This window comes from Ornithodoros turicata, chromosome 1 (genome assembly GCF_037126465.1).
Source record: "Ornithodoros turicata isolate Travis chromosome 1, ASM3712646v1, whole genome shotgun sequence".
NCBI classification, from domain to species: Eukaryota; Metazoa; Arthropoda; class Arachnida; order Ixodida; family Argasidae; genus Ornithodoros; species Ornithodoros turicata.
Window position 1 is genome coordinate 185,583,147 of NC_088201.1, and position 19,875 is coordinate 185,603,021.

Sequence of the window (19,875 nt, forward strand, 5' to 3'; positions counted from 1 at the left end):
CGTCGCAGATGAGAGACAGCATGGCACGAGATCAGTTAATTCTAGGCCTCGACTCCGCCACCAGAGACAAGGTCACCTCTGCTAACCCCGCAACGCTTGCTGACGCGCTTCAAGTAGCCGCACGTCTTGCAGCTATTCGCCAGCTTCCGCCAACTCCTTCCGCTGCAACGCACACATTGGCGAACGTGTCACAAGCCGCCACACCCACGACAGATCCGCTGGTGGGACTTGCATCAGCGATAGCTGAATTGGGTAGGAAAGTGGATGCCCTTGCCACCTCTAACGCGTCGCAGAATGCACGCCCTGCGAACGTCCCAGTGTGCTACCGCTGCGGCAATCCGGGCCACCTCGCAAGGTCTTGTACACGGCGTCCACGAGGACGAGCCCAGTCCCGGTTTCCCCCATATCCGGCAACGGGTAACTAACCGGCGTTCCTTGTGCGGCCTCACTGGGAACGCCTATACAGCAGGCCACCACCGGTAACATGGGAGGTCCCTCAATCATGATCACCGGCGCCGTTGAAGGTTCGCCGGTTAGGAATTGCTAGACTCGGAATCCAGTATGACAATCCTCAACTACGATATCTGCGGGCAACTGCCGAGACGTTTCCCGACCCAAGCGACTCTTCCTCAGCCTGTTTACGACCACAATGGTAACCCATTGAACGTCGCTGGAGTTTATGACCTGCAGATATCTGTCCCGGGAACCACCACTACCGTTCGACCTGTTTTCGTTGTCCGTGGTATACCGCATGATTGCATTCTCGGCGTAGACTTCCTCGTCGGACACCGTTGCATCGTCGACTTCGACGCTCGCACCCTCAGGGCTCGCTCGCCAACGCAAACAGAACCGCAGGGAATCGTAGGTCGGCCTGGACCTCTGCCCCACGGTCACTACTGTACTGCAGCCACATACACAGCGCTTCCTGGATGTGAAGATTCCGGTTGCTGAGTCCCTGTAGCTCTGTGGCGCAGCCGTTCTCGAGCCAAGAGCAGATTTGTACTCCAAGAAAGGGGTCTTCACGACGTGGTCTTTAGCGGAAGCTGGATTGGGGAGTGTTCCCATGCTTGTCACGAATCCGTCTCCCGACCCAGTTACGTTGTATCGCGGCACAACGTTAGCCCGATTACACCATTTGAGTAACAACTCGGAGTACTCTTTAGGATCGGACAACGCCCACCTTGTGTCCGGGGCCGTATCCCCGCGCCGTAGCCCTTGGGACAAATCGGTACTTGCCTCGTCTATTTCTGGTTGCCCGGACCTGGACAGCAACCATCGTTCGTCTCTTGTGGACCTTCTGCACAGCTTCGAAGATATTATATCTCAAGGCGATTGGGACTTAGGTCGAACTTCCCTAATTCACGATGAAAGATGAAAGTCACTGAGAAGGTTAGCCAGCTGTAGGACTCGAACCCACATCTTCATTGCCGGTTCAGGGCTCTACCAATTGAGCTAAGCTAACACGCCTTTTCAGCTACTTCCAGGGTGCGTCATCTGAAGGGACAAACCAGCCACTCTCTCTCTCTCTCTCTCATCCTCCTTTCACTCTTACATTTTTGCTCACTCATACACACATTCATACGACGGGATGGACGCAGGCGGCATCTGTTGAACATGAAAAAACTGATGTTCTGAGGCTGGAACAACATAGAAGGGACAAACACATACAAAACCTCAATTAGCCTAAGAAATTAACGATGAAAGATAAGCGACTTAGCTCAATTGGTAGAGCCCTGGACCGGCAATCCAGAAGACGTGGGTTCGAGTCCTACAGCTGGCTAACCTTTTCAGTGACTTTCATCTTTCATCGTTAATTTCTTAGGCGAATTGAGGCTTTGTATGTGTTTGTCCCTTCTATGTTGCTCCAGCCTCAGAACATCAGTTCTTTCATGTTCCCTAATTCGTCACAATATTGACACAGGTGAAGCCACGCCGATCAAGCAGCGTCGACGTCGTATGTTTCCCACTGGGCACCAAGTCGTCGACGAGAAAATAGCCAATATGCTGGACATGGGTATTGCCCGGCCTTCTGAAAGCCCTTGGGCGTCACCAATCCTACAGGTTCGGAAGAAGGACGGCACTCATCGCTTCTGCGTCGATTACCGTCGCGTCAACGAAGTTACTCGTAAAGACGCCTTTCCCCTTCCGCGTATCGACGATACCGTCGAACTCTTGAAGGGTGCCAGGCACTTTACTACGTTTGATCTTGCTATTGGCAAGTAGAGCTGGATGAAGCATCCAGACACAAGGCGGCGTTCACGACACATGCCGGTCTCTTCGAATTCAATGTGCTACCTTTCGGGCTTTGCAATGCGCCTTCCACCTTCTAAAGGCTCATGCAGCACATTGTGGGGGACCTCAAATCCGATATCCGATCAAAACGACATCATCGTTTTCAGTAAGACTCCTCAAGAACATCTGCGGCACCTCCACGCCGTTCTCTCTCGTCTGCGGTCAGTGCACCTCAAGATCAAACTTCAGAAGTGTAATTTTTTTTAACAACAACGTCTTGTATCTTGAGCACCATGTTGGCCCAGATGGCATTCATACTGACCCTGCCAAGACTGAGAAGGTCGTCAACTGGCCGTCGCAGTCTGGTGTGGAGTAGCTCCGATCGTTCTTTGGTTTAGGGTCATATTACCGCCGGTTCATCAGAGATTTCGCTACTATCGCCTCTCCTCTGCGTCGTCAACTCGAAAAGGGCACCGCCTTTGCGTGGACCGAGGACTGTGAGGCTGCCTTTACCCATCTCAAACGCCTTCTTGCAAGCACGCCAGTACTCGCCTATCCAGACTTCAGCCTACCCGTCATTTTGGATACGGATGCAAGCGACAGCGGTATCAGCGCTGTCCTTTCATAAGAGCAAGACGGGACCGAACGCGTCGTAGCTTATCGAAGTCGAGCCCTCACCAACCCCGAAAGGAAGTGCAGTGTCACACGCAGAGTTGCTCTCGCTTGTCTATTTCACTCGCATGTTCCGTCATTATCTTCACGGCACGGAGTTGGTCTGCAGGACCGACCACAGTGCACTACAGAGGCTCAGGAGCTTCAAGGGACCAGAAGGCCAGGTTGCACGCTGGCTCGAACAACTCAGTGAGTTTCATTTTCGTGTTGTTCATCGACCCGGAACGCGGAGCGAACGCCGTGTACGCACCACATCGTAACGCCGACGGCCTGTCGCGAATGCCTCGCTCATCCGTCAATTCGCCACACACGGCTTTCATGTCAACACTGCAGTCGGCACTGTCCCATGCCGATTTATGTGCACACCAGATGCGTGACACAGTTCTGTCTGAGGTCATTCGTACACTGTCGGACGGCGTCACGGCCCCGTCTCTTCAGGCCGAATCTAAGCACTACCTGCTCCACAAACATTGTTTGGAAATCCTCGACAGCTATTTAGTGTGGAAGAAGAATCCCACCAGTCCTCCCCTCCATGTAGTGCCAAAAACTTTGGTTGCTGAAATCCTCAAGTCTGCACACGACAGCCCCTTCGGAGGCCATCTCGGCAGAAAAAAAAAAAAAAAAACTTTGGAGAAGATCAAAAGCAGATTCTTTTGGATCGGCATGAAGTCCAGCGTCTCCGACTGGTGTGCATCGTGTGTGAAATGCTGCCCGCGGAAACCACCACCCGTAACACCTCGTGCTCCTCTGGTCGCCCAGGTTTCTAACGCTCCCTTTCAACGGGTTCCAGTAGATATTCTTGGCCCACTGTCCCTGACAGAACACTGACACCGGTATATACGGGTCGTTTCGGACTACTTCACCAGATGGGTCGAAGCCTTTCCGATCCCCTCACAGCACTCAGAAGTTATCGCCACCTGCTTCATCGAGAACTTCTCCCGCTTTGGCCTGCCCATTTCGCTATATTCCGACCAACGGCGGACGTTCGAAAGTGCTCCCTTCAAAGACATCTGTGAGATCCTCAGTATTGCGAAAACAAGAACTACGGCCTATCACCCCCAATCGGGTGGTCTGGTGGAACGGTTCATCCGCACCTTGTATGCTCAGGGTTTACGTTGACGAACATCAACGCGACTGGGACACTTACCTCCAAATGGTCATGATGGTACACCGTTCCAGTGTACATGATTCCACGGGTTTCACTCCGCACTATCTCTTGTTTGGACGAGAAGCTGTGCTACCAGTGGACACCCTTGTCGATGCGTTCCATCACGTTTGTCCCACTCAACCCAACCACCTCCAGGATATTACTCAAGCACTGCAGGCCGCCCGGGAAGCCCCTATGTCCAATGGTACCAGAGCGAAAGCGCGGCAAAAACGGAATTATGACTCCACTCTTGGCAACGTCGAATACAAACGAAGGCGACATCGTTATGCTGCATTGCCCAGCTGTGCGTCGAGGACACTCCAAGTTCCACATCCCCTGGCAAGGGCCCTATACCATAATCAAAACACTTCCCAACAACATCTACCGTATACAACACCGGGAGCATAGCCGAAAGCGGCCCGTCGTTCATCACAATCGCCTCAAACGATTTTCTGGTATACCTCCCCAAGGGAGCTCGACGCTTTCTTCCGACCCAGTAGATGCAGCTCCGCTATCGTCTCCACAGGATACTCCTGTGGAGGCCCGGGACTACCTTGGCTACGGAGGTAGTGTTCAGGATCAACCGGCCCTCGCCCTGGATATCAGTTCGGGCCGGTTCATTCACTTGCTCGCTGACTCCGGCACACGGCTTACACCACCTCAAGGGGACAACGCTTCGCTCCCTCCAAGCCCTACCTCTTCAGCTTCTGTCAAATTCGACACCCACCTACTGCGTCGGATCAGGACGTGGATCCCTCCAACGATGCTTCACACACTCCTGATTCAACAGATGTTTCCCCAGGTCGCACCGGCACAGTACCCGACGCTCCCTCTGACCGTCACTCCGGCATCATGCAGTTACGCCCTCGCGGACAGTTAGGACCGCCCCAACGATACAAGGCAAATTCCTCTGTGGTACCCTTCGCGGGACGCGAACATCTCTCTGCAGGGGGGAACAGTGTAGCGGCCCCTAGTTGCGGAATGGGCATGTTGAATATCGTGAGGACGGTAGGACATATGTTTCGTGACTCGGCGCTCGCGCTAGCTTCGAAAGCGGGTTGGACACCTGATTCCGACGACGAATAAACCGATACGTTTTCGGCCTCCTACAGTTGTGAATTAAACGTCGAACTGCCAATGTAATTATGTGTGAGAGTATTGCATGATGCACCCTTAGTGCTCAGAAGCGAAAATGTCTATAGGCCTCAGAGGTGGTCTGTCTGACAAACGGACCAGCTCTTAAGCTTGAAGCAGCCTACAGACAGTGTCCGTTGACAGTTTCACACAATCGAAAAATCACAGGATTTATTTTTGAACGAAACGGAAGTTTCGGCGGGACATTGAGAACCGAGATGGCGGGATGCAAGGCAAGCCATTCCAAATCCAAACATTTTTTAAACCTTTTCCTCATTAAGAGTTGCATTGCGTCATGTGCATGCATATGTGAAATACAATTCAGCCAAATTTCTTGTAAAAACATAATTATAGAGACGGCTTCAGATACGACTGACAAAAACCCTGCCTGCCCGGCAGCGTGACATTTCACAGCAGTCAGAATCCACCCATTTCCCTTAAGGGGCTTGACCAAATACACATCCAATTCCGTCGAAAAAAAAAAAACGTGATTCGGTCCAAATCCAAATCATCTGCCAAAATTGTGATTCAATCCAAATCCAAATCATCTTGCGAAAATGTGATTCAATCCAAATCCAAATCATCTGTCAAAAACGTGATTCAATCCAAATCGAAATCCTCGCCATATTTTCCCAGTAAATCAACTCCCAAATCAAATCCACGAGCCCTTTGATGGATTTAAATCAAATCCCCGGATTTAAATCCGCCACACTGGTTCAGATCTCTCCTCTTTGTTCCCAGCATCGTGTTTTCCGCTTTCTGCATTTAGTGCACAAGCTCACGGAGGTAGGCAACTACACGACGAACACTCTGTAGCAATGTGCGTCCCGGCCCGACCTCTAAGGGAACTCTGCCGACATATGTCTGACAGAGTGTAAGGGAAACACAGGAAAAACCCCAGACAGCACAACTGGACCGGCATTCGCGCCCGGGTACCTCCCAGTCTCGACGTCACATGGCCACCATACTCAAAGTTGACCAATCGCCGCCGACAAAAACGGCAACGGCACGCACCACTACCATATGGGTCACAATAGGTGCGTCGTCCTGTTTTCGATTTATTTGCTTAGCAAAAGTTTGCGTATGTATATATCAAGGTACGTTCGCTTATCGGTGGTTCCATACGGACGATGGATTTCAGTAATGGATGTTTCCCAGAAAATGTGTAACGACTTCGTTGATGATTGAAGTTTGGCTAATTTTTCGTCCAGTACTTGCACACACTGTCCTACGGGTGTTGACCTGTCCGCCTAAGCCGCCTGCTAAGATGACATCGGTGCTGCTCTCACAGCTTTTTAATAGAATATGCATCATGCCATATTGTATATCAAACAATTATATATTAACGGGAAATAAGTGAACACGCAACAATAATGCAGAAACGTTTGAATTATACAAAGTACACTACGGTGCTTGCAACTATCGCAACTGTGGAGCCGTTGAGTTTCTGCGATTTCTCTCATATGCCATATTGGGTTTGCCACCGACGAATTCAGTTTGTGCAGGATTATCTGACCCAGCAGGAAAACGTCATCATCATTTTCTGTTTGGCCTTCTGGTGCCGCTTCTTCGAACACTACCTGCACTGCTGGTAAGGTTACAATACCGCGGTCTGGTCCTGCTGATAAGGCTTGTGTGTCCACCCAAAGAGTAATCTCAACAACCTCAGACAATCCTCAGAACGACAATGGAAGACAGCAGATGGTATAACACACTCCTCCTGAGGTATGGCGACCTTTACTACCGACACCACAAAAACTACTGTTCCTAGAAGACATGTAGGATGCATTATGCGCCAGCGCTCTTCCTGTGGTTATACTCACAGATCGAGTTCGATGCTGGACATTGGTTTGTCATTTCACGCTGTATCTTTGCAACATAATTCTGAAGAAGTTGTTCACCACATCCTTTAGCTTTTAATTGGTCTGGAACACAGTTCTTCTTGTAGTCCAACGTGCTGCAAAACATAGCATACAAACATATGTTAGATAAGAGGGACCTTTTTCGTGGATAATAAAGTGTCACATAGGCTTAGACTAGAACGGGTCGATGTGTACAGCGGCCCGCGCAGGAATGGTGGAAGACTCTTCTTTTGTATTCGGTGCGGCAAGATATGTCAAACATGAATACAGATAATTCACGAAAACGCAAATGCGTGCGGCGCAAGGATTCGAACCTATGTTCAGTTTAGGGATGCTATATTTAGCACACCAAAATGGTGTCGATTCTAGTGTCGACTTATTGTGACTCCGGTAGAGGCTGTACACAACAATAACAATCATGATTTCCATTTCCTCGCGTTTTTTTTCTTTTCTGTCAGACATTCCTTCATTCAAAGAAGAAGCATTCTCAACAGCTGACTCGGGGCCCCACTTGCGACAGGGTGTTTGGTAACGGCAGGTTTTATCTATATTATTAGTGGGATAGCATTACTGAGCTACCCCTCAGAAATTCCTGTGGTCGGCGTCAAAAACTCAGCTCGGGCGATAGGTGGGGCCACGTCAACCAAGGGCGCAGACGCGTTTATGGCAGCCTTTTACGATCTGCCCTTCTCATAGCACCGGGTGCACTTGCTAGTCGAGGCTATCACGAGGCAGCTGAGGGCATTGTCATGTTAGTTTAGATTGCATCTTGGAAGCGAGACAGCCCAAGGTCTCCTCTGGCTTTCCACACAGAAGAAACGCCGAGACGAGGGACACGGAAAAACGGGGACAAACGATTGCTTTCTAACTATTTGATCGCTTCAGTATGGATTTATATCACAAGCTCGCTCGCTAGCTCTCTAGCTTGCTGCTGGTGACCTTCCACTCTTCTGCGGCAGTAGTGCAACAACTGGTGGATCGATGGATGTAGCCAGCAGGTGCTCCCAGACGAAAAGCATCGAGGCTTACTCGGGTGGAGTCCACGTTCTTCGAGGTGGTTCAGGTTTTCTTGATGCACGCTAAGCTCAAATGATTTAGACGTTTGACCTGGGCACGTGTGCGTTTAGGCCTAACAGTTTGGAACAGGAAGGCTACCCTCTGCCATTATGGACCTGAAATCGCTTCTAAAAGTCGATCTCCTGGTATTGTGCGAGGAATTAGGAATACGAACTGAGAAGTCAATGAGGAAACAGCAGCTAGTAGAGTGACTGCACCCTGCAGCAACCCTCATCAGTAGATGAGAATGAACATCGGGGTGCTTTGAAGTTGAAGATAGGAGTAAAATGCAAGCGAGCTGGAGTATACTTGTATACTTCTCCCATGCTCAGGGACATGTTGCCAATACTTTGAAGTTGCTCAGCGGTCAAGCTGAATTTGTGAAAAGCCAAAAGCTGAAGTTATTAGAAATAAGGAGCATTGGCCCAGCTAGACCACAATTATGGACTATACAGACACTTCCGCCTCAAACGCCTCTTTCACACACAGACGCATAAGGCTCTTATCCCAGAGTTGTTTGAATTGGGAATAAATTTTGGAAAGACAGTGGCGTACGGAGGATGTTGCTCCAAGATTTCCCGCTCATTTTAATCCATAGGTCACTCAATTTAGTCCAAGCTTTACCGAATTTAATCCAGTGCTGAACCAAATTTAACCCAAGCAACCCACGTAAACGTATTCCGTCATGGAAATTTTCATGACTGAGACTTTCATGATTACGTGAATGTAGCATGATTTATGGCTACCGATCCAACAAGCCGTGGGTTTTGCAGTGCCATGCGGTGTTTTATGGCAGCTTTTTGTCATCATGACATTTCACGGCTATTTTCATGATATGCTCCATGAATTGCTTTTATGACTGTTGTTCTAAGTCAGGGCTTTACGTCGCGACACAATTGTGATCACGAGCGACGCCAAAAATGGTAGGGTCTGTGGATTGATTTTGCCAACCGTAGGGTTCTCTAACGTGCGCCCAAATCTCGACACATGACAAAACAAATTTATGACATTTTTAATACCACTGCTTCAAACAGTGCCATGCAGTGTTTTGTAACTACCGATCGTCATTATTGTTGAATTCCAATGGTAGAGTCGGAGCAAGTGGCACACCCCGCAGTAGAGCGGCTTGATCTGGCCAAGAGCAAGTGATCCGAATCTGCGACTGGAACACTTGCTCCCAACTTGGAGTTTAGCCATGGCCAATCTCCCTTGGTGGATGGCGGCCAGAGACGGAGGAAGAAGAAGAAGCCTGTACTCATGTTCCGATACAACGCCATGTATTGCAACATCAAGGTCCTCCTAATCTCCTAACGTTGCCCTGGTGATGTCTGGCTTATTGCTTTCTTCAAGAAACAAAATTGCTAACGTACGACGCGAAATACTAGTCACGGCGAAGACGCTTCGGGAAGCGGCCATGTTGCCGAAGCAGAGACAGGAAATAGGAAGCACGAGCGACAAGTGACACGTCACGTAGAGTTCCGGTTGAATCTGTTTATTTTGGCGGAGCAGTCTGCGTTGCTCCCTGGAGCGACCTTGGCTCGAATGCCGCTCCGAAGCCACTGTTGCCACCGAATGCCACTCCAGAACTGTTCCCTATCTGCCAATGGAACAGACTTGCTCTCGGCGGAGCAACAAAACTAGCTCTGGAAGCGCTCCGAATCTGCCATTGGAATTCAACATATGAGATTCCGTGACTATTTTGATTATGTGTTTCATGAATCAATTTTATGGGACTACCGCTGTTTCAAACAATGCCATTCAGCATTACATGACTACCGACGGCAATTATGACACTTCATAACTATTTTCATGATACGTGGCATGGATCAATTTTACTGGGCTAGTGCTGCTTCAATAGTGCCACAGTGTTTTGTGACGACTGACGCTCATTGACATTCTATGACTATTTGCATGATATGTTGCATGAATCAATTGTACTGGGCTAGAGCTGCGTCAAACAGCATCACACAGTGTTTTGTCACTACCAACGGTCATTATGACATCCCATGACTATTTTCATGATATGTGCACGAATTAATCTTATCGGAACAACATTGATTCAAACACTGTCGTATAGTGTTTTACAACCACCGACGGTAATTACCATATTCCATAACTAGTTTCATGCATATGCCAAGAATCGACTTTATGGGACTACTGCTGCTTCAACCAGTGTAATATAATGCTGATGAATGTTGACGCTCATTATGACATTACATCACTATTTTCACCATGTGCGCCATGAATAAATTTTATGGTACTCCCGCTGGTTCCTGCAGTAGTCTGTGATGACCGCGGCCATTATGACATTCCATGACTGTTTTGATATATGTGCCGTGAATCCATTTTATGGGACTACAGCTGCTTCGAACAGTGTTATGCAGTGTTTTTTGAGCAGCGACGGTCATTACGACATTCCATGATATCTGAAACCGTCTGAAAACCGTATATATATATATAACATATCTGAAAGACCATCGGTAGCCACAAAATACTGTACAACAGTATTTGAAGCTGTGGTAGTCCCATAAAATCGATTCATGGCATATACCTTGAATATAGTAATTGCATGTCATAAGGACCATCGAGATTCCCAAAACGCTGTATGACACTGTTTGAAACAGGCTTAGTGCCATAAAATTGATTAATGGCACATATGAAAATATTCATGGAATGTCAATATCCGTCGGTAGCCACAAAATTCAGTGGCGATTTAGCGGTAAATGGGACAGTAACCCGTAGCATTAAGCGCCTTTTCCGATTCATACTTGACTTCCGGGTATCCACTTCCCGCCAATACTAGACTTCCAGTATCCACTTCCGATCCAACTCGACTTCCGGTTGTCCATCTCCGGTGTATACTTGACTTCCGGTTCGACGCTTTCAATACAGTACAGTACAGTTAATCACCCTTTAATCAGCCTCATTTACTTTCAATCACCATGTAGTTACCCTCTAATTACCTTAGGTAACTGCAGATTACATGAGCTAATCTTGCATTTCATTTAATTCCATTGAACTGCGGTTACTTGCTTTAATTACTCTCAATTCTGCTTTAGTTGACGTTAATTACACTTAATTGCCTCTGGTAACCTATAATTTCCTTTGACATTTCTCCTAAATATATATATCTTACATTCATTACCTTTAAGCTCCACTTGCTTTCATTAATTGCCTTTAATTACCTCTAATTACCTTAAATTACTCTTACCGAGTTACTCTTGTCTTTCGACTACTTCAAATCATGAATCATTTAGCTCCATTTATATCTATCCTCTCATATCCCCATACATGGCCACTTATATACCACCGCCTCGGTGGGACATACACACACACACACATACATACAGCTGTTTCCATTTTGACGCTCCTAACGCTAACGCATTAAAACACTGTATGACAGTTATAGGTGTGCGCCATAGAGTTAATATAGGAAGACGTACGTACTTGGCGCGCCGTCAACGGGATTCTCCTATCCCCGAGCGTGACCGCCCGGGCGCAGCCATCCGTTGGTCATGGACAGTGTTAGTGGACAAATTTCAGCCCCCTAACTACAGCGGAGCTGCTCAGTTTGTTGCCAACCCTGTGCAGTCACGTCGGACGAAACACGGGGGAACGCGCAGATGGAGGCAACGGCGTCCACCGTTAGAAGCGAGGCTAGCCGTGTAATTGCTTTGAGTACGCACGAAGCTTCGGGATACATGCAGAATTGAGTACTGCTATCGGAATCACAAGGTGAACGTTGTCATATCAAACGTGAATGATATATTATCTATGAGATTACCTGCGACACCGCCAACCCTTTGCTTTGCACCGACACGGATGAAGACGTTTACCACCTATGGCGTATTGAAGTGGCGTTTGTATGCTTTGCGAGCGAGATCAATAAATCGTTAACCATCGTAACGAATGTAGGCATGTATTTCCGAAGGCAACAGAATTCCAAAGATGAATACACACAGCATGACACACAGTAACCCACCATTTTCATGCTGCTCTGCGAACCAACGCGAACCGGAAATGGCAAAAACGAAACCACCCGCCATTCCATGCTCTGGTCTGTCGAGTTTCGTGATAATAAAGTAACGAACGAACGGCAGCACACAAGCAAGTGTTGTAGAGGGAAAATATTCACTGCTTATTTGTTTAACGAATACATATGAGATACGTACACAGTACGCCGAATTTAGATAGCAAGTGATGAATTTAGGAAAACGAGCACGTCAAGTTTAGCGGAATGAAGCAGCCAACGGAAGGCAACGCCTTCCATGACCAACGGATGACAGCTCCCGTGTGGTCACGCGTTTTTGAGCGAGTCCGACACCATTAACCCCCCCCCCCCCCCCTCTGGTACCATTAAAACCTTGAACTATCCTCCTATCAAAAAATTGTTGTTTGGTGGACGTACTTCGTTCCGCCAAGGCAATTATTTAGCAAGACTGAGCTCCTTCCCCGATAATAACAACACAAAATAGGCAAACTGTTGTACGTGATTGAGGAGCAGGAGCGTCAGTTGACACTTCTTGCGAGAAAGTACCTTCTTTAGACATTTACGGGTCTGGAAAACACGCACGCACACACTCTCGAATGGGTACGCATGGACCTGCATGTTCTTATTTGGCATCGTCCCAACTCGAAAGTCATCCTTGATTCCGATCCTTGCTCTGTGTTCCAAAAAAGCGGTTTTTAAGTTTCTATGATCATGGAGAACACCTCTCTGCTGTTTGTATTTTTTTATTTTGTTTGCCAGAACCCGGTTTACTCGGTCGCCTATTTCTTTCCAGTGGGTTTTGTTTAAAGTCACTTTCGTTGATACACTGCTCCGCGAATAGATGCGGATTATCTCCAGACGTCCGTGTATGAATGGACATTGTGACACGCGTCTCCCCTCGGGGACTCGAGAAATATGCCATATGTAGGGAACTCGTTTCCTGCGAGTCCTTTTATGTGTTTGTATACACTTCGTTTGGAGCCACTAATGGGTTTTGGATTTGTAACATTGTTTATTTGTGACAATTATCTAATTCTGGGAAGTATCCTTTGTAATTTGCTCGCTTCAGGATTGGAGCATTTTGGAGACCTTCGGTAACGGACCAATCCTGGGGCTGAGAAGTGGGAAATTTACATGTTTGATTTTGTTTGTGCAATTTGTGGGCGGCACCCTGATTTTGAACAAAAAGGCCCATCGCCCATGTGTAGGGGTCTCGTGATCTGATCTTTTCCGGACTTTCTTGTCGGAAGTCGTCTTGCTGTATATAGATAAACTTGTTCCGCTGCGACCTGGACTGGCCTGGCTCTCTCTCCGCGGACCAGACTCGCGTCGTCCCACCACCACCCTTCACGACAACTCTCTTCCCAGGAACCTGAGGAAGAAGTTGACTGCGGTTATGTAAGCAACGAAATTAAACAGAGAAACACGGTAGTCCTGAGAAAATCGCGCCAAAAAAAAAGAGACCCTCTCCCCGTAATTTACTCCCTGTTTCCTTTTCCCTACCGCTGTGCACAAGCTCTAATTGTGCATTGCCACATGAGGACGTGTCGAATATCATTTCTTGGTTCTCTCACAATCATCTTAAAACCAACAGCGCTAAAACTAAGGTAGTTTAGTTCGCTCGTAAAAACAATGCCACTATTTTTTGCAACTCATGCATTGATGAGATATGCCGTGTGGACATTATTTGTGATATGTGTGTAACTTTCGACGCCAAACTCCATTTCCGCGAACATGTCATGGCAATTAGGTCCTCAGCGCTACGAGTGCTATACCCCGTGGGAAGAAAGAAAAATGAGTATGGGGAACTCCCTTGGGGGTGTCCACGACCGTCACACATATGACTTTTTGCTCCCTTGCTAAAGGTGTTCCCTGGACTCTCTTTCCTTAGGGTGTTCCTTCACTGCCCATTATAGAGAACGCAATGCATTCTGTTTTCCTCGTATGAAGAAGAGCTGCGTGCGTGCACGTAGTTCTCTTTTGGCTTTTCATTTTCCTCCGAAGCGGCTGCTTCCGTTCATCTCTATCTGGCTGTTATGTTTCATTAAATACCTTATCATTCTTGCTACTGGCACGTCTTGGGTCACCTCAACTGGGGACCAGAATGGTCACTCCTGCATCGGAATGAAGCCGATAGTAATCTTATCTGTTGGCATGCCCTCGCTATGACTTTGTGTCAACACGTACTCCCCCTACCGTTCTGTATAAAACCAGGTAATAAAGGAGCAACAGGTTGTTGCTGTCTAGACTGGCACTTGTAAGCTTCGCTCATCCTGATACATGGTGTCAGAAGTGGGGTCCCCTCCCTAGTGCGGCCAGAATGGAAGGGCTCCGACCGCAGGACCCCTTAGTACTATCCGGAAATGTAGCCGACAATTGGCGCAAGTTTAAGCAGAGGCTGGAACTTTACCTGGAGGCAACGGAGGTCGAAGAAAAACCGAGGACCGACAACAGAAAGATAGCAACCTTGCTGCACGTAGCAGGACCCGAGGCAGTGGAGGTTTTCAACACGTTTTCGCTCACAGCGGAAGAAAGAGCTAGCTACACGACGTTGCTGCAAAAGTTTGAGGCCTACTGTACTCCGAAATGCAACGAGACCTACGAGAGGTATGTCTTCATGTGTCGAATGCAGAATGAAGGCGAGCCGTTTGAAGCATTTTACCGGGACGTCCAGTTAAGAGCACAGTCCTGTAATTTTTCCACGCTGACTGATTCATTCATCAGGGACCAGATAGTATACGGAGTATGGGACGGAAATTTGCGAGAAAGGCTCCTCCGAGAAGATAATCTCACTTTGAGCAGTGCGGTCCAACTTTGTAAAGCCGCGGAATTGACGGAAGAGCACAAGAGGGCGTGGAACAAGTCTGAGAAAGTAGTCGAGCCGGTGATGAAGAGGGAACAGACGAAGATTAACAGAAAATGTGTGAAATGTGGCAGGAAGCACGAGATAAAGAAATGCCCAGCGTATGGAAAGGTGTGTCGCCAATGCAAGAGGAAGAACCATTTTGCAGCATGCTGTAGAGCAATCCGGAAGGTAACAGATAGGGTGTATTTGGAAGAACGCGCAGATAGCGGCGATGATTTCGACGTCCTGGAAGTCGGAAACAGCAAAGATAATGGCAATGACTGGCTCGTGACAGCATCTGTTTCGGGAAGAGACTTGCAGCTGAAGGTCGACACAGGGTCACAGGCCAACTTGATACCGCTCTCGGTGTATCGGAAGATAAGCGCGGGTGTGCCCACGAAGGCTGCGGCAGCGGTGCTGCGCAACTACAGCGGCGGCATTATCAGCCACGTCGGAACAGCGCAGCTGCTCACCAAGGTCAACGGAATTGAAAGCACGGTGGAATTCTTTGTGACAAAGAGTCCTCGCCGAGCGATTCTAGGCCTGAAGGCCTGCAGACTATTTGGGTTGGTGAAGTCTGTGGATGCCGTGGCAAGTGCAGTACAGCTCAAGGATCCCGTAGCGTCTCTGTGCCCTGACCTTTTTCAAGGCGTTGGATGCACGAGAAGACAGTACAAGATGGTCCTGAAAGAAGGGACAACGCCTGTTATCCAGTCAGCGCGACGCGTGCCTCTCATGCTAAGGAAGCAACTAAAAGAGGAGTTGGACCGAATGGAAGCGGCTGGTCTGACTGGGTAAGCCCTCTCGTTGTAGTGAGAAAAAAGAATGGCAAGCTCAGGTTATGCATGGATCCTAGGCACATAAATCAGTGTTTGAAACGTGAACATTTTGTTTTGCCCAAAAGAGAAGACATTGAAGCAGAACTGGCAGGTGCCACATTTTTCTCGAAGCTAGATGCCAATGCAGGGTTCCATCAAATTCCACTAGATGAGGAAACATCACGTGTGTGTACGTTTGCAACTCCGTTTGGGCGTTACCGCTACAAAAGATTACCCTTCGGCATTGCTTCCGCTCCTGAAGTGTTTCAAAGGACAATGACTCAAAGTTTTGATGGCCTGGAAGGTGTCAAAGTGTACATAGATGATGTGCTAGTGTGGGGCAAAACTCGTAAAGAACATGATGAGCGCTTACGTAAGGCGCTTGAGGTGTGTCAGCAGAAAGGAATAACACTTAACCCGGACAAATGTGTGTTTTCTGTGCAAGAGATTGCGTTTTTGGGTGACAAAATAACAAAGGATGGAATACAACCAGATCCTGAACTTACAAAAGGAGTTTAAAAAGGGTGCTTACGGACGCGGAGACCAGGTACTCGCAAATAGAAAAGGAGGCTCTAGGCAATGTTTTTGGTTGTGAGCGATTCCATGACTTTATTTATGGTAGATACGTTCTTGTCGAGACAGACCATAAGCCCTTAATCGCAATCTCGAAAAAAAATCTCGGAGACGTGCCGCCACGCTTGCAACGTTTTTTTCTTCGCATGATGAAGTATGATTATCAGCTCCAGTACATTCCAGGCAAACACCTGCAATTGGCGGACACACTATCGAGAGCGCCGCTTCAGGTGCAAACAGCGGAGTGCGCATACTCCGATGTAGAGGTGCATGCGGTGTGGACGCTTTCTGCAATGGTGAGTGAAAACACAATGAAACTTCTTAAAGCCGAGACTGAAAAAGACTTGTGTCTACGTGATGTGAAATTCGCTCTAGAGAACAACGAAGAAGTGCAAGGGTTGTTCAAGCCATTTCAACATGAACTATCTGTTGTCGGTGGTGTTGTACTCAAGGGAACCAAAGTGATAATACCAAACGGACTGCGCAAGGAGATGTTAAGTCGTGTTCACGATGGGCACCTCGGAACTACAAAATGCATGGCAAGAGCTCGCACATTGATGTTCTGGCCAGGAATGAACGTAGACATCAAAAATATGGTCGCAAAATGCAGTGCTTGTAGAAGGTACGCCTATCGCCAACAACAGGAACCTCTAATGATGCGACCTACCCCAAAGCAGCCATGGCATCGTGTCGGAGTTGATTTGTTTCAGTATGCATCCAAGAATTACTTGGTTGTCTTCGATGCGACTTCTCCGGAAGTTGAAGAGCTCCGTGACACTAGTGCACGCAGTGTTATTAACACCCTTGCCAGCATTTTCTCAAGAGATGGGTTACCGATGGAAGTGAACTCCGACAATGGTCCTCAGTTCCTTTCTAAAGAATTCAGGGGCTTCGGTACATTATTCGATTTTGTTCATGTCACTTCAAGTCCAAGATTCCCAAGATCTAACGGACTCGCTGAAAAGGGGGTGCAAATCGTCAAAAGGATCCTCAAGAAAAGCACATATGCTAACACGAACTTCTTCCTAGGACTGCTAAACTACCGGACGACACCGCTGGAAGACGGGAACTCCCCGGCAGACATACTGATGGGTCGACGACTACGGTCCCGCCTACCAGACTTCGGAAGTGCTTCACAGGTGGACGTCCGAAAGCAGCGACAGAGTACATCACGAGGGTGTCACCTGCAACCTCTGCGGTCAGGTGACACCGTCCGAATCCACCAAGATGGTGCTTGGACCGTCAAAGCGAAAGTGCAAGACCGCTTGGCACCGAGGTCCTACAAAGTCGTCACGGAGGACAATAAAGTACTGCGAAGGAATCGGCAGCACCTGCTTCCAACTTCTGAGCACTACGTTCGGACAACACCAGCCATGGGTGATCTTCCATGCACAGGAAGCAAGCCATTCAGCGAAGTACTGACAGGATCCAGCGGTCCCGAACCGGCAGTTCCTAGCACATTTGGTGCATCTTCCAAGGACTCTGCCCCATTGTTAACCAAAGACAGTGTAACTACGCAAGGACTGTCCCTGCGACGATCGACCAGGACAAGACGTCCGCCGGACAGATTGATGTATAAGTAAACTGTATAGCTTTTTGTATGTAACTTTTATTGTGACGCTATTGTTGCGCTTAACGCTACTTTTAACACTGTGTACGAATTTAACAAAAATGTATCGGAATGAAGCCGATAGTAATCTTATCTGTTGACATGCCTTCGCTATGCCTTTGTGTCAACACGTACTCCCCCTACCGTTCTGTATAAAACCAGGTAATAAAGGAGCAACAGGTTGTTGCTGTCTAGACTGGCACTTGTAAGCTTCGCTCATCCTGATACAACTCCACCTGCAGTAACCCAGCAAAGAGTGGCTGTAGAAGATAGCACTCGGAGGTTTTGCAGCTCAGGAGTGTTCGATCCCTCGAACGAAAAGTGGAATATGTACCCAGTATGGTTTGAAGGAGCTGTTCCCGTGGCTAGGTTCACCGAAGACGCGGACAAATGCAGCCTGCTAATAACGTCTCAGACTCAAGAGGTTTCCAAACATTTGTGCAACCTTGTTCTGCCTCACGTAGTTTTGACCGCGACATATTTCAGGGCTGACCAGCAGACTTGCTGGTCATGAAACTCCCAAAAGCAGTTTGAACGCCTCAAGCTTTTCACGACAAAGCAAGGTGGTACGGAGTCAGTAAAGGATTTCGTGCAACGCCTTTCGGCCATCATCGCTCACTGTGCATGTGGAACTGAAACGGATGTTCGTGCTTGCTCCTTGCTGACAGCATTCATTGTGAGTCCGCGAGACCAACGCGTTCGTGCCAGATTGGTACTGGAAAAGGGGCTGACGCTGGATAAAGATGTTAACTTGGCTGAGAACGTCAGAACCTAAAACAACAAAGCCTCTGCCCTGCCTTCCGCGAATCCTTCCGCAACATTGTTTACGCATTTTCTTATTTATCACGATGCCGCCGTGAAACCGCCGCATGCACTCGACAAAGAGCTTACCAGCACAGTCGTTTGTCATTGCCGGACATCAGGCCTCTAGAAATAATGCCATGTTCCTGTTCGTACTTCCTTAAGCACACATCTTCGGCATCGGATATAGTTTTTTGATTGCACTGCAAGCCTGAAAACGAATAAGACGACATATTTGGGTACTCATAAAGCAATTCAGAGTCCCCCTTTTATAACTTGCCTAGGGAATATCCCCTGTTAGTAGCTTGACTTGTCCCACATAGATATATCAGCGGTAAAAACCGGTGACGGATAAAAGCGCGGATATTTTTTACTGCTCTCGTTAATTGCCTGCCAGCCTTATCCGCAGTGCCACCAAAACGTTAGCAACAATAATAAACAAATATAACGGAGTAACGAGACAAATAAAATAAGTTCCATGCATGTGTTGACAAACAAAAGTGGATGCTTTTATTTGTTTTGTTTGTTGAGTGCCTCGCGAAAGACTGCCGGATAGAAGCGTGGTGCTTAGCAATGTTGCCAAATTCGAAAGTGTGTCAGTGCTGCAGATTGCATCACGTTGCGTGCAACCGTCGGCGGCTTGATTGTGGCTAGAGTCAGGCGGACGCCGCTCTCTGGTTTTCGCGATGGGTTTCGGGGGGATTGTCCATGACTGACAGATTGCGACGGCGTGGCGTTGTCAGAGGCCAATGTCTAGACTGCTGGGCAGTATGAACGCACAGTTGACATCGTGTAACTCTCACCGAACTTGTCACTCGGGGCATCCGTGCATAGTTGGCATCCGCCGATCAGTCATGAAAGTGCCGGTATGCAACAGGTGGGTATTGTATGGCTTTCGAGCACGTTTACCAAATATTAACCAAGCAAATATTAACCATGACCGTGCTTCCAGCACAACCAGCTCTTGTAGTTCGCTCAGACGAAGAAAACGAAGCTCTGTGCATCTATACTGGTAAATTAACCTTCTGTGGTTGGGTTGTTACGTCATCTTGGACTTCCGTTAAGTTTTTCTCAGTGTAAAACTTTTCCTGCTTTCAGACTCAAGTGTCCTGGAGAAACATGACTCAGATAAAAA

At 48.0% G+C, this 19,875-nt stretch overlaps 1 protein-coding gene across 1 annotated transcript in view; it reads right to left on the bottom strand.

Moving 5' to 3' along the window:
* Positions 1-19,875, bottom strand: part of LOC135374011 (uncharacterized) — a 135,803-nt gene that overhangs the window by 61,307 nt on the left and 54,621 nt on the right. The window contains exons 10-11 of the mRNA XM_064607032.1: positions 18,831-18,951; positions 7,009-7,142 (exon numbers count right to left, since the gene is read on the bottom strand). Of these exons, the coding sequence (XP_064463102.1) occupies positions 7,009-7,142; positions 18,831-18,951 (255 nt within the window). The remainder of the gene's footprint in view (positions 1-7,008; positions 7,143-18,830; positions 18,952-19,875) is intronic.